The sequence below is a fragment of the Pteropus alecto genome, unplaced genomic scaffold (genome assembly GCF_000325575.1).
Source record: "Pteropus alecto unplaced genomic scaffold, ASM32557v1 scaffold3, whole genome shotgun sequence".
NCBI lineage: Eukaryota > Metazoa > Chordata > Mammalia > Chiroptera > Pteropodidae > Pteropus > Pteropus alecto.
Window position 1 is genome coordinate 53,392,808 of NW_006442484.1, and position 15,540 is coordinate 53,408,347.

General features: G+C 36.2%; 1 protein-coding gene and 1 pseudogene across 1 annotated transcript in view; both read left to right on the forward strand.

Annotated features, from left to right (window-relative positions):
• Nucleotides 1-321: 321 nt before the first annotated feature.
• The window catches only part of ZC3H15 (zinc finger CCCH-type containing 15), a 21,096-nt gene continuing 5,877 nt past the window's right edge, over nucleotides 322-15,540 (forward strand). The window contains exons 1-5 of the mRNA XM_006921269.3: nucleotides 322-616; nucleotides 8,892-8,993; nucleotides 13,293-13,404; nucleotides 14,061-14,213; nucleotides 14,635-14,726. Coding sequence (XP_006921331.1) covers nucleotides 542-616; nucleotides 8,892-8,993; nucleotides 13,293-13,404; nucleotides 14,061-14,213; nucleotides 14,635-14,726 — 534 coding nt within the window. The 5' untranslated portion in view covers nucleotides 322-541. The remainder of the gene's footprint in view (nucleotides 617-8,891; nucleotides 8,994-13,292; nucleotides 13,405-14,060; nucleotides 14,214-14,634; nucleotides 14,727-15,540) is intronic.
• Nucleotides 5,441-5,559, forward strand: LOC112470729 (annotated as a pseudogene).

Sequence of the window (15,540 nt, forward strand, 5' to 3'; positions counted from 1 at the left end):
GAAGTATAAGTAACTTGGGTACCCTTGTCCTCCAAGCAGCCCTGTGATGCTGCAGATGCTCGGTCACTCAGGATGGGAATGGTCCAGGAGACCATTAAACCAGCGGTAGACAAACTCCACCCCAGGCGAAAATGGACAAGGGCGGCCCAACCTCAGCGAAAGAGAACGCAGAAGGAAGACACAACCCACTCTCCCGGATTCATCCTCCAGCTTGTTGCGTCCTAGAAAGGGCCAGGTGGCTGAGCGACGTCACGTGTTACGCGTAGTCATTTTCCCACGTCCCGTCCCTGCCCCCTCCCGGCGGGCCGCAGCAGAAGCGCACGCACAGCTCCGCTTCCGGGGGCCAGTCCTCACTACCCACAATGCTGTGCGATATCGACCTGTCGCAAAGGCCGCGTTTCGGCGGCGAGTGAGCGCCCAGCTTTCCGTGCGGTGCGGCAGCGACGGCGGCCCGCGTCTTCCGCCTCCTCCTGCCGCAGGGCCAGATACCCTGACGGTATCCAGGTGCGCTTAAGTCTGGCCGGTGCCACCAGTCTCCGCAATGCCCCCCAAGAAACAGGCTCAGGCCGGGGGCAGCAAAAAGGCGGAGCAGAAAAAGAAGGAGAAGATTATAGAAGTGAGTACTAGTCCCCTCCCCCCACTCAACGCCGCGAGCCCTCGGGGAAGCAGCCTCCCGGTTCCCTGCTCCTCAGCTCCTGCTTGCGTTTTCTGGGGCCATGTGTCCCTCCCTTTGGCTCTCTGTGGCCCACTGCCCCTTTTCTAACCCCCTGATGACGCTGTCTGCGTCTCATCACTATAGTGACGCTGCTGGCGCCCCCGCACCCTGCCTTTGCTTCTCCCACACGCCTGTCTTCACCGACCCCGCTGCGAAACGAGGTCCTCCCCGTCCCCCGCCCCAATCCCCTGTCCCGGTGCCTGCCACAGGGTTTTGTCCTTTGCTAGTTCTCAAAATTGAAGACGTTTCTGGGCTTGTGTTTAAAAAAATTCGCCGAACCACCTTGAGCCAGACTCTTAGGAAGGCCAACTCTTGACGAGCCTTGTGTTCGTTTTTTATTTACCCATCACCTAAGAGTAGTAGTTACGTCTTTGAGCCAGCAAATTACTACTTCGTTGGCTTTTTTGATTTATCTCTAAAGTATTTCAAATTCCTTAAAGAGTGGAGGCTTCTTTCAGGTCTCAACCCACGGTCTTGTACATGGCGCTTGATACCTATACTCTGAATTAAATTGAATAACGCTTTAAAAGAGATTGGGTTTCAGTGTTACAAGCTTTGTCAAGTGCTGTACTCGATTTTGTTTTATATATCTAGATATAGATAGATTTCTTCAGTGTATTGAACCTATAGCTCTTTAATAGCCAAGGAACGCAGTGTTCGTTCTTAAATGTTTTATATTTGTTTTTCAACTACTGTATTAATGGCGTTTCCTTAAGAGAACCATAGTTGAGAGTCCATAAACGTATCATATAGCCTTCAACAAGGTATTTTTTCCCTTGGTTCCTGTTGTTCTCATAATTAAAATTAATAGTTTCTAGTGCTTTGGATGTAACTGGGAAAAACCATGACCATTTTCCTGCATAAAGTATATCTGAGTATTGGACGGCCTTTTGTGGAATAGTTTTTATTAGAATGTGACCGAAGTGCACGTCAGGTGTTTTGAAATGAGATGTTTATTTATAAATGATTTTTAATGAACTTTACTGTTTGATTTAATTAACATGCGTGTGAAGACTTCTAGTAATTTTGGCCAGTATTGTTACTGCCAATTTGTACTATTTAAAACTCCCGTGAAGTAGCATAGCCAGAAGTTTATAGACTGATTGACACCTTCACACCTATGTCTGGTATCACATTTTGAACAATCTGGACTCCTGGCACTTAGGTAGATCTCTGGGGATGGGGATCTGATGACGTTCAGTACTATGTAAACCAAGGGCATTTTAGGGATGACATTTTGTCATTTTTTTTTACTGAGCTTGAATTAACATGGTAGACCATGATGCAAAGTAAAACTCTTGTACAGATGTGAAATTAAATGTTATATGACAATTTAAAGTATACTTTATGCATTATTGACCTTTAACTATAGTACCTCTTTATCAGCAGGAGATACCTCGAAGACCACCAGGTTATTCCTGAAACCTTGGGGTAGTACCGAACCTTTTATATATGTTTTCCCTATGTGTACATACTTATAATAAAGTTTATAAATTAGGTACAGTAAGAGAATAATGATAATAGAACAATTATAGCAACGTACTGTAATAAAAGTTATGCAAATGTGGTCTCTTTCTCTCTCATAACGAGTCTGATAACCTAGATGATTACCAAGTGACTGATAGGACAGCTAAGTGACTGGCAGATAGCATGTACAGTGTGTATATGCAGTATAAAGGGATGACTGACATCCCAAGTGGTAAGGCAGGAGATTCCATCATACTACTTAGAACAGCTCACAATTTACAACTTAATGAATTGTTTATTTCTGGAATTTTCTATTTAATATTTTCCAACCGCAGTTGACTGTGGGTGACTGAAAACATGGTAAGCAACTGCAGAGAAGGAGGACTACTTTATATACAATTATTTTACTTTTAATTGGTAGAACTGGTATTTTTGTTTTAAGGAATTGTACAAGAAAGTTATTTATAGTATCCCATCAACTGAAAATGATAGATGTATTATGACTCCATTAATCTCGTAACAGAATTACTTTTAAACTAAAGAGAAAGCAACTTTAGTTTCATTAATAAAGACTACCAAAGAAAAATGGAAAATAAGGTAGCTGCATTCTTTAACTGACAGTAACTATCTTAACTGAGTGGAGACATTAAGCCTGTATTTTTTCCCCACATTTAATCTACATGATGAGTGCTTTTTTAAAAAAATAATAGTAAGGTTTGTACGTTCAAGTGTGTTGCATGGATGTTTGGTGCCATGGGATTGGTCCAACAATATTGTGAATTGTAGTGTTAAGTTATATCATTTGTCTTGAAACTAGATTTATAGAGAATATTTTCGTTATCTGGCCTGGTGAGAAAACAATATATTCCACTTTATTAAATACTATAGGTGATTTTTTAAAACTTCCCTAAAGCCCTAGCAGGTCTCAATGGCTGTTACACGGGGTATTAAAGTTAAAATATATATAATAATGAACTTAATTGAAACTGGGTAAATACTGGTTATTGATCTCTATCATAATTTTTGTGGAAAAGTTTTTTTTTTTTTTAGTCTATTTTAACTTGTAAGACTAATACTTATTTCAGAGTCTGGTTAATTTTAGGAGATTTTATAGAAATAGGACTGAAAATTCTAAGTTGGTCAAAACTATTAATTAAGTAGAACATATGCTTTTAAGCAGCACTTTTCCGTAAACTTTAAATAAGTGATAGCCCTACCTACCTGTACCCTCTTCTGTACCTCTATTGGTTCCACTTCCACACCATAGGTGCTTACTATAGAAAAACATGTAGCTTTTGAGAATTCTAAGCAAAGGAAGTAAACAGAGGCAAGAGAGGCAGCATAATTTAATGAAAAAGCAGCAGCTTTGGGATCAGATAGACCTGGATTTGAGTCCCATATTTCAAATTAAAATTTCCAACACTAGTTTTAGGCATGTTACATGACCTATCTGAACCACAGTTTCTCATTAGCAAAATGGAGCTAAATTACTATTACAGAGCTGTGGATTAAATGAGATGACTTACTTAAAGTATCTCATATATGGTATATACTCAATAAATGGCAGCCGTCGTTATTAATATCATAAATAAGAACTAGTTAGGGGAAATAATCAGACTGACCGGCACTGTCTATACAGGGCTTACTTTCTGTCACTTGAAATAATTTATATTGTCTGCATTTTTCCTTTCCTTCTTTACACTCTTCAGAATTTCATGAGTTCATTTGCATTAAGTATTTTCTTTCTGAGACAAGGATATCAAAAAGGGTTATGGTTTTGTTAGACATTCACCCAATTGTCCTGAACAGCATATACTATTTGCTTTACTTATAGCTAAATTTTGATAAATTGAAGTTAACTTTTAGAAATGGGACGTTTGGTTATGGGAAGAGGGAAATAATCTTTGGGTTTAAGGCAAGCAAATGGGACAAGGTATCCAGCAAGGCTTGTAGCAGCAAGAAAGTAGTAATACAGACCATTAGAGATGGGATCCAGGTGTATAAAGGATGGAGAAAGAGAAATGATTAGTGACAATGAAAAACAGCCAAGGTCAACTGTTGGTTACTTGAAACTGAATTAATCAGCTGCAGTATCCAATTGCATGGATGGACAACAAAAACACATTAGACAGTGCATGTGTGGGGGAAAAACTGAGTTAAAACAGTGTAAGGCTGTTTACCCTAGTGTCCCAAAAGATAGACCCCCCCAGTTATCTTGGAGCACTGTTCAATATCGACCTGCCCTCCTATCCCTTCCTTTTTTCAAACATCTTTTAAGAGTGGAGACCAGCCTGTAAAAGAAGCAGGATTACATATGGGGGTAAAGGTGAGGAAGAAAGGGTCAATTTTAAGTGAAATCTGGAATTCACTTAGGGTTAAGGCTCTTGGAGCCTCAAAGGACCATCCTTTTCTTAGCATTACTACCTGTTTTAAACTCCTTTGTATTCAGTTTCCCAAGTCTGAAACACACATACTGTTCCTTCCTTATAACCTAACCTTTGGACTCTTAAATTCCTAGTTTTATCTTAACCATGATTTGAAGTTGATTGTAACCTCTGGTCTTCCCACTTCATATCTTCCCTCCCCCAAATCCAGATTAATCCTTAGGTAAGGGTCTGTCCTAAAGAAAAAGAGAGGAAGCCCCTTTGAAGTATTCTAAATTGCACACCATCTGTTTTCAGGAGGTATCGTTGGTATCCCAGATCCATAGTCTGGTATTTAGAAAGCTTTTTGTGTACCAAAGGGCCCAATAACCTAACCAGGTTTCTCTGGGAAGTAGTTTTTCATGGTGAAAAGAACAAAGACTTTGCTAGGAGTCAAATGTACCTTGGTTCATATATCATGCGTGTCACTTAATAATTAACACTTCATGGGCTAGACACAATTCTCAGTGTTTTGGGGAACTGGAGAGAAGAGAAACAAGCCACCTGCAAGTGATAACTTTACACAGCTACACAGCTCTTTCAATTCTCTCAGTGAGATAAGTATTATTATCCTTTTTACAATTGAGAAAACAGCAGTTAAATAACCTGCCTAAGATTACTAAAATGGAAAGCGGCGGAGCTAGGATTCAAACCGTGGAAATCTGATTGTAGAGTCCTTGCTGTTAACCACTATACTGTACTGCCTTTTTGTAGTAAGTCTTTTAACTTTCACAACAATCCCAAGAGGTTAGTGTGAGACCCACTTTACAAATAACAAAACTGGCAAAGAAAGCGAATTGCCCATTTCTATTTGAGATTAGAACTTGGGAAGTCTCACTACAGCCATGCCACCCTGACCATGCCCGATCTCATCTGATCTTGGAAGCTAAGCAGATTTGGGCCTGGTTAGTACTTGAATGGGAGACCACGTAGAAAGACCAGGTGCTGCAGGCAGAAAAAAGTTAAAAAAACAAAAAACAAAAAACAAAAACCTTGAGCAGTCTCACTCCAGAGCTTATACACTTAAATCATTACACTATACAGCCCGCCCCTTATTAACAATGTTACTTCAAAAGAATTGAACATTTCTGAATTTCAATATCCATATTTACAAGGTGAGGTAATAGTATATTGTAGGATTGTTATATTAGTATATTGTATATTAATATATTGTAGTATATTAATAGTATATTGTAGGATTCAATGAAATATATATTCAAGAGTTTATGTTTAATAACTGCTAGATAAATAACTGTCCTCATTTGTGGAAAAAATAATTTCTCAGCTCTAAACTAATTAGAGACTTTAAGAACACAACTCATTATCTCTTTAGACTGGTTAATTATGTGCTAAAGCCATGAGTGTAATTAACTTGAAAAACTTTCTTGTTTGAGATCTGGACCTCATACACCTCTCCTGTTGTCATGAGTACTTTCTTTTCTAGCTGGTCAGGTCCCCTTGAAGGACTTACTTATTCCTAAGTCTTCATATATTAATATCTCCCTATTTGGTCTTCTTTATTCATAGCTTTCTTCTCTGTAGTTACATGTGGGGCATGGGTTGAACCCCCGATGTGGCTTCTCTGGTGAGGTATATGTAGATGTTGCACTTTGATCCTGGTAATACTTTCATCTAGAGTTCTCCCTTCCAACCCAAACGAGAGTTCACTGTTTGTAAAAGCAAAGTATGGCATTTCACACCTGGTTGCTGCATATGATCAGCTCTCTCCATGACCATTTTTTCTTCTAATTGGATCAAGTGTTAAACTTTCTTCTATATAAAAACAAAGAAAGTCAACCATAAAAAGCTCAATGCAGAGAATTTCAGCTTGCATGTATGTGCCTCCTACCTTTTTTTATATGCATAGGCTATAGAAAATTCATGTAGAATTTTGTAATATGATAGGATATTCAAACATAAGATAGGCTTTTAGGGAGAATTAAAGTTTTGGTGTAGATAGATATAGATATGATGAATAAAGAAATATTTCCCAATGAAAAATAACCTTTTAGAATTAAAACCCTCTTTAACTCTGTGATCTTAAGAACATTGAAAGATTTATTTTATTGGTTTTGAGATGCTGCAAATTATGTAAAATTGATGTTTTCAAATACTGATCCTATTAATACTGTTTTCTATTTCCACTTGTCCACATAGGAGTATAAGTGTTCTGTACCTAAAACACTTTCTTCCTTTTACCCTGGCCCTTCCCTTAGAAGTAATACGAAAATAAAAGCTTTAAAATAGCTTCTTTGTTTCAGCTTAAATGCCTCTCAGATGGTTCAGGTTACTTTCAAAAGTAAAGAAAGACCTATTTGCCTCTTCTTTCTTTCTGAAACCCATCCATAAACAAGAGAATAAGAAAGAAATACAAACTTTGTCTTGAAATTAGGAGGCATCTTCAATTTTGAACTTCAGTATATGAAGATTGATAGTGGATGAGTTTGTTTCTGGCTTAGTAAAGTAGAGCAGTCAGGTCTGAGTGCCCACCTAGGACTGTGCCATTGAGAAGCAAGTGGATTTGCTCTGCAGAATTCTGGAAAAGCTCAGTAATGGGAGGAGTAGATAATTCAAAATGCAAGAGGTTGAAAATGGGGAGGGGAGTATTGTTAAAGTATAAGAGTAGCTAATAGTTATTATCTGCTACCACTCAGCTCAGTGATTACCCCTGCAGGAAATAGGTGAAGGGAATAAATCAAGAGGCCTCTCTGCTTTTGGAACTTTAGGCACAAAGGAGATAGGGAGAGGTGGTTAAAATGTGAGCCCGAAAATGGCCACTAAGAAGTCTGTGCGGTAAACCAAGAGATGCCCTCCCCTTCCTGCTCTCTCCTCTTGTCCTTCAAACAGGTTTATTGCTTTCCCAGCTAGAGAATCCTCCTCCCGAGAAACAGAAAAAACGGGAAAAAAAACTTCAGATACCAGTATTTGGTGGTATCCTGACATCTTTGCCACCCATTCACCTTAGGGTGAAGCCCACTAGTCAAACCTCCTGTATTCATTTCCCAGGGCTGCCATAACAAATTCCACAAACTGAGAATCTTAAAACAACAGAAATATATTCTCTCACAGATGTGGAGGCTAGAAGTCTAAAATTAAGATGTAGGCAGAGCAGTCCCCCCTCTGAAGGCTGTAGGGAAGATCTCTCCTTGCCCCTTCTTGGTTTCTGGTGGTTTCCTGCATTCTTGGTATTTCTTGGCTTATAGCTGTAGCACTCCAGTCTCTCCCTCTTTCACATTGCCTTCTCTCTGTGTCCTTTCCTCTCCTTATAAAGATACCAGTTATAGGATTTAGGGCCCACCCAAATCCAATGTGATCTTATCTTAATTTATTACATCTGCAAAGCTCTATTTCCAAATAGTCACTTTCTGAAGTTCTAGACAGACATGTATTTTGCAAGTATGCTATTTTCAACCCACTACAGCTCCCAAACACACACTTGCAATGGCTTCTAAGTGTTTCTGTACTGTATAATTATTAAATAGGAATAGATAGCCAAAGATTACAATTAGTGTGCTGCACATATGAGCATTCCATAAGTGATAACTGCTATTATATTAATATATAACTTTCCCACATTATATATTAATATTCCAAATTTAAATAACATGTTGGTTTCTAGTTAGGTGTACTTCAGTTTTAATATTTCCAATTTAACAACAGCTAAGAATGTAAACTTTATAGTAGTTTGAGTTCTTTAAATTTAATTGTTTTGAGAGGATAACTCTATCCCAAAAACCAGTCCAGAACTAATGTGTTGTCTTATGCAGTATTCTCCAAAACATGTTCAGTGGTATTTAATTCCTCAGGATACTCCCAAGAAAATGTATTCTGAGATAGAATAAGATTTGGAATTGCTGCCTACTGTATCCCTTCTAGTAAAGGCTCTAAGATATCTGGTGCTGAAAATTAAAAAAAAACAAAAACATGTTAACCAAGCATTTTCCTAAATTCATTTGACTGTAATACTTCATATCCTAGTACAACAGTTCTGCAGTCCTGTGGAACTAATGTTCCAAAATACTGGAAAAAAGTATCATAGAGTGCCAAGCTTAATGATCTATATTTGTAAGTATGTATTGAATTGTAAAGAATTCTGGGTGATGTTTTGAGGTCATAAGTTGCCTTGATTTGATGTTTTAGTGTTTTCCATGTCTATGTATAGTATAAGAAAGAATAATTTTCTTACCAACAAGTAAATGAAAGAATGATTTTTAGGTAGGACTGAAAAATATAGATAAGAAATTAATATAAATTGCTAAGATATTTTTATATTCTTTCTCACTTAGGACAAGACTTTTGGTCTAAAGAATAAGAAAGGAGCAAAGCAACAGAAGTTTATCAAGGCTGTCACTCATCAAGTTAAATTTGGTCAACAAAATCCACGTCAGGTAGATACAATTTCTGCATTTTCTTCATGTGGATGTAATAGTCTGTTACATATGAAAAGTATTTGGTATTGTAATCATATTTCAAATTGGAATCCTACTCTACAAACTTTTCTGTATCTTGTCTGTGTTACTCAGCAGTACCTTTTAGATGGTATTTCTCCAGCCATTTTGATATAGCTCTTAATTTATTCTAATGTCCGCAGACTATTCTATTATGTGGATGTACTATATGCTTCCATTTCACTGTTTATAAGTGATCACTTTGTTTTCAGCTTTCTGACTCTAAGAATAGTACTATAAGAAATATCCTTATACATGTGTTCTTACATGCATTGTGCTTTTCTTTTTGCGGCATAAATGATCAGATGGCACATTTCTATATCAAGGGAAGTGGATTTCTAATTTTAATAAATTTGATCACTTTCCACAGAGATCATAATATTTCACATTTTCATTTGCAGTGCATGAGTTATAAGTACTAAAGTTCTTTTTAATGTTTTTCAATCTGATAAGTATGAAATAATACCTTATTTTTACTTTGTTTCCCTCGCTACTATTGAGTTTCTTTTAAAATGCTTGTTAGCTATTTGGGTTTGTACTTCTCTGACTTGCTTATTCAGATCTTTTGCTTTTTTTCTTTCTCTTGTCAGTTTATGAGACAACTTTTGTGTGTATTACAGATAATCTGTGATGTTCCTTTTACATTTTGCTGTATAATTTTCAGTTTTCGCATTATCAGATATGTTTAGGTTTTTTTATATATATGATTATATATATAGATATATTTATATATGGTAACTGCCATTAGATTATTTGTTTTTCCTAGATTTTTTAATAATTATTTTCAGTCTGTATTTGTCTTAAAAATTTATTTCACTAAGTTCTTTCAAATGAATAACTACTTATATTAGCATCATTTATCCCATTGAATTGAAATACTACTATTGACATATATTAAAGACTCAGATATGTTAGGATCTATTTCTGGATTTCTGTTTAATAAAGTAAATAAATTCTATTTATCGTGTACCCCTCAGCCAGTTTTACATTGATTTTGATTGTAGTGGCCTAGTAACATTCCATTAGCTATTAAGGCAAGTCTTTCTCCCAAATGTTACTTCTTTTCTATTTTTCTTGGCTTTTTCTCAGGCATTTATTCTTCCATATGAATTTTGAAATTATTTTATTTGTTAGCAACTCATTTAAAAAAAGTTTAGCCCTATTTTCTTCAAGTTCTTTAGATCTTTCATTTTATTAGAGTTTAAGATTTTATAGACACAGATTTTTATTTTAAAAAGTACTTTTTTCACCATACTATCTCCCTTTCCTTAACTTTTGAAAACACTTTTTTCATTGGAGAATATCAATACATATTTATGAGATTGTTAACCCCTATCTGAAACAAATATCTCACACATGCTGTCTACAAATTAGTATTTTCAACACTTTTCTTTTTCTTACACACAGCTTGATTTCTAAAAGCAAAAGCTATTGATCCTTCTACACCTGGTTTAATAAAAATGTATGCTCAGGCCTTGGAATCAGTTCAACTTGGGTGTGAATCTAACTTATTTGTTACATGATCTTAAATTATTTAGTAACATTGTTCTTTACCTGTATAGTGGAAGGGCAGGTACCCTTGCAAGGTTCCTTTGGTGGTTAAATGAAAATATAATGTAAATCTTAAGTCATAATACAGGTATGTAAGAAGAATTCACTTTCTTCCCTTATTCAACCTCTTCCCCCTCCCTCTTTTTTTTTTTTCCCCCCCTAATGGGAAGTATGTTGATGGATGATTTTAAATGTCATAGACCTGAGAAAGCCATAAAATTTGTGGTGGTAGTTAGGTTTGGTAGTATATTCAGTATATTTTATGATTTTGGGGCTACATGGCCCTTTATCTGCAAACATGCGGTACCTAACCACTGTATTTAATATTGGAAATGAGCAACAGTTCTGCTTTCAAAGCTGGGCAAGAGATGCTTCTTCCTGGGCCCTCTGCTATACAGGGTGACTCGACTCTGTCACTTCCAGACATAGCTCTCCTCACAAGCAAGGATTCAATGAGGCCAAGGATATGTGCCCACCCAGAGTGTGCACCACCCTCCCCACAATGCCTCGGGGCCTGCAGAGGTCATGTTAACCCCACATCCATCTTAGAGTGTGCGGCGTTGCCAGTATGCCTGAAATAATCAAAGGCAGGATGTGTGCTAGGAGTGTGGACAGAGCCTGGATCCATACCATGTCCTCCCCTGTACCTTCCACCTTCCTGCAGACACTTGGTGGAATGAAATTCAGGGTGGCGAGAGGACGAGCCAGGAGACTCTTGTTTTACTGACATGCCTTAGTGTAGAACTTCATGGGGCATGAGCATTTTAAATTTTAACCTCTCATTCCAGGTCATTAGGTATATTTGTCAAGTAGGGGTACACACCATGTTTTATTTAACGATAGTTTTTTTCTAACTTATAAATTTTACAAAAATGGTCTGTAGGTTTCTGTTGTACTCTTGCTCTGGGCCCCACAAATTTTTGAAATGAGCCTAATGAGCAAAGGATACTTTTACTAAAAATAAAATGACTTTAAAAATTTTTTCTCACTATTTTTCTGTTTAAACACATGATCAAAGTCAGGATTTGGAAAGTCTTTAACTTAATTATAGCATTTAACCATTCCTTTCTTAAAATTTCCTCTTCTTTGAATACTTTTTTTGTCCTGGATTTCTGCCTATTTCTTTCAAGTTTCTTGGTCTCTTCAATGGGCTTTTAAGGTTCTGTTGGCTCATTTAACATTGCTATTCTTCAGGGAACTGTCTTCTGTTCTTGTCACTTTTTATGCTGTCCTTGAGTAATCTTACATACACTCAAATCAATTACCTGTAAGCAGCTATTTCTAAAATCTTTATCTCAAAGCAGACCCTCTCTCTAGAAGTCAAGATTCATATAGCTGCCTTCTATGCTTCACCTAGATGCTCTATAAGCATCTCATACCCAGTATGTCTAAAATGAGCTCATCTCCACCGTCTACCTTGAAACCTCCTGTATTCCCTGTCTTGTTTAACAGTACTAACCATACATATGATCATCCTCCTAGACTCTTCCCTCTCCCTTACACCTCATGTCCAGTCAGTTAGTCCTGTCAGTTCTATGTTCTTAAGAGCACTCTCTTGCCATTTTTCTCCATCCTTGCTACTAATGCCCATTATAAGCACTGTTTTTTGCCTACAGCAATTGCATTAGCCTCCTAATTGTCTTTGCCTTTATTCTCAGGCTTCTTCTAGTCCACCCTTCATGGAGTTGCCATTGTGATCTTTATAAAATACAGTCTAATTGTATAACTAGCTTACTTTAAACCCCTGGTCTTACTCTGTTGCCTACTGATACAGTCCAAACTTCTCATCAGTGTTTCTGATACCTTATTTCTTTTGGTCCCTGTATCTTGCCTTGGCTGGCTCTCTCAGCAGTCCTTTTGTTGTCCATCAGAAGAATTCATCCATAAATTAGTAGGTCATTCTAATTTTCTTAGGCATTTAGGAATTCCTTGTTCCCAGAGTACCATGTGTTATATGATAGTCGTTGACATGTCTGTCTTCACACTAGATTCTGAGCTTCTTTAAATAAGCGTCTTTGTCTTTTCATCTTTGTATTCCCTGTCATCTAACATAGGACCTGACATATAAATATTTGGATGAATCCTCTAATCATATTAGGTATGTAAATTGTGTGCCTGAAACTATGTCATGTTTGTTTTGTTTAATCTCCCACATTGACTTGGCCCTTTATTTTTCCACAAGGCTACCATAGGTATTTTGGGTGGTACAATTCTTTATCATGTGGGACTGCATTTCAGGGTATTTGCATCTCTGGTCTGTAGAACATACCTATGCATTTCTAGGGAGTGGGTTGTTACAAGAAGAAAATCCTAGGCGAAAACTATTTGCTAAAAATGCTGGGCATGTAGTAAATGCTTAATAAATGCTTATCGCTATAAGCTTTTGAATATGCTTTTAACTTAGCATGGTACCATTAAAGATTTTTTTTTAAAGTAACTGCCACAAGATTGAGCAGTTTTGTTTAATAGTTTAACCATGCCGTTTAATATATACTGAAAGACCATTATAAAACTGACATTCAGAGGTAAGGACTATGTATGTGTGTGTGTGTGTATGTATATGTATATATAAATATATAAAAATATGCAAATATCTTTGTTATGTTAGTGTTATATATATTACTGTATAGTGAAAACAATTTTACTGTATGAAATCAAATTTTTATATTGTATCTGGGAATATTATAGGTAGCACAGAGTGAAGCTGAAAAGAAATTGAAGAAAGATGACAAGAAGAAAGAATTGCAAGAGCTAAATGAGCTATTCAAACCTGTAGTTGCAGCTCAAAAAATAAGTAAAGGTAAACTTTAAATTTCAGAAATATTATTTCTATCAAATGTGATTCATGCTTAAAAACTCTTAATTTTTATGTATATTTTCTTCATATCATAAGCTAATTGTGTCTGCTATGAAAATGGTACTCCCTTTGTCAAAATTATCAATTACTTTTTTATGATTCCTCTGTGTATATGCACAGCTATGTCATTGTTCAGGTTTTAAGTCCAGCCATTAGTCTCACCACTTAAGGCAAAATTAAGGATTTAGATAGTGTACTACTAGATATATAATATCTAATCTTTGGTAGTACCCAAGGCAATCCTAGGGTCATATAAACTGTAAGTCCCAAAGTCTCGACAGTATACCTCCATTTATATTTCTCTTTTGCCTCCTGCCTCTTTAACTGCTACTAGACAAGTGACTATGGAATAACTTATGTTTTTGTTCGGTTTCCCATCTCCTATCCCCTTCTTTGGTAAGAATAAAAGAAACAAAAATAGATATAAAATGTTATAGAAAGAACTTGTAATGTCTTACTAACACCCATAAGTGGTATTTTCCTCTCATGTCGGTGAGTGGAAAATAACAAGTTAATCAAAAGTTATTAATCTCACATAGAAACTGTACTTTATGATCTAGCAGATTGAGATACAAAATACCATATGCCTTTTGACATAGGTGCAGATCCCAAATCTGTGGTATGTGCATTCTTCAAGCAAGGACAGTGTACTAAAGGAGATAAGTGTAAGTTCTCTCATGACCTGACTCTGGAGAGAAAGTGTGAAAAGCGAAGTGTTTACATTGATGCAAGAGATGAAGAACTTGAAAAAGGTATTTTTTAAAAAAATCTTCTTGTAGATAGGTGTCTATTTTTGTTCATTATTACTAAGATATTTAGTAACTTGAATATTTCACTCTTGGTAAGACAGTGTTTGTAAAAAGTAATGTTGTTTTTCATAAAATCTGAGTTTACTACATTATGCCATAAATGAAGATTTTAAAAACCAGTGACCTATTTTGGATTTCTCTCTCACCATTTCTTATAGTACTACTTTTCCATTTCCTAAACTACTTAGGATTTTAGTGAAAAATCTCACAACACTGTTTATTCTCATCTTTGGTGTTTTAAAGAAAATGTGTTAAGTCACGAGTCTTATAATACAGGTTTCCTGTCTAAGCAGGTGTGCAGCGAATGTATTTTTGGAACAGTAGATAAAACTACAATATTTAGTCTTCATGTCTCTTTATTTAGATACTATGGATAATTGGGATGAGAAAAAACTGGAAGAAGTAGTGAACAAGAAGCACGGTGAGGCGGAAAAGAAAAAACCAAAAACTCAAATAGTATGTTCTTTTCTTGAATTGAGTGGTATTTATCATTAGGGACAATTATGTGGCAAGGTATTGCTGCTCTCTTATACTGGATTATTCTTTAAGTTATTGGATCTTTCCATAAAGATAAGATGCGTCAAGTTTTGTTTTTTGGAATTTACAAGTATATAAGTTATACAAAATTAGATTTCTGTTCAAAAGTAACATTTGAAAACCATGTGACTGTAGTCCTAATGCTATTTTCTGAGGAGATCGTACTTTCTCAGATGTGGATGAACACAATCACATATTCAGATAAGAATTCTTTCCTCATTTTTTGTGCCAAATGAATGGCAGGAGAACTATTAAACTAACCCTCTTAATAATTTATTCTGTTTTAATGGTAGGGAGACTTTTTAAATCACAAAGTTGAAAATATTGTTACATATGAATTGCAAAATGAGTTTTTGGTAGGTAATGGCTTTAGTATTCCAGGAAGTATACTTTTAAAAATTGATGCCTTATTTCTCAGACCCTGCATTCATGTTCACAATCTTGATTTATAGCACAGTTACAGTGGAAAACCCTGTGTGTGCTAGAAAAATTCAAAATACTAGTTTTACTTACATCTGTTCTATTTCCTCAGGAAAAGAATATTCTTTAGTGAATTTTTCTCTTCTTATTTGCAGAGTTTATTACCTAAGGCTTGCACCCATTCATGTTTTGAAGAGTCACTATCCTTTGTGTTCCTTTTGTACCTTGCTTCCTTCTTAGATATAAGAAATTGTCTATAATTTCAGATAATTCAAATAGTGTTTACATCTGCATGTGATTAGTTTTAGGGAAA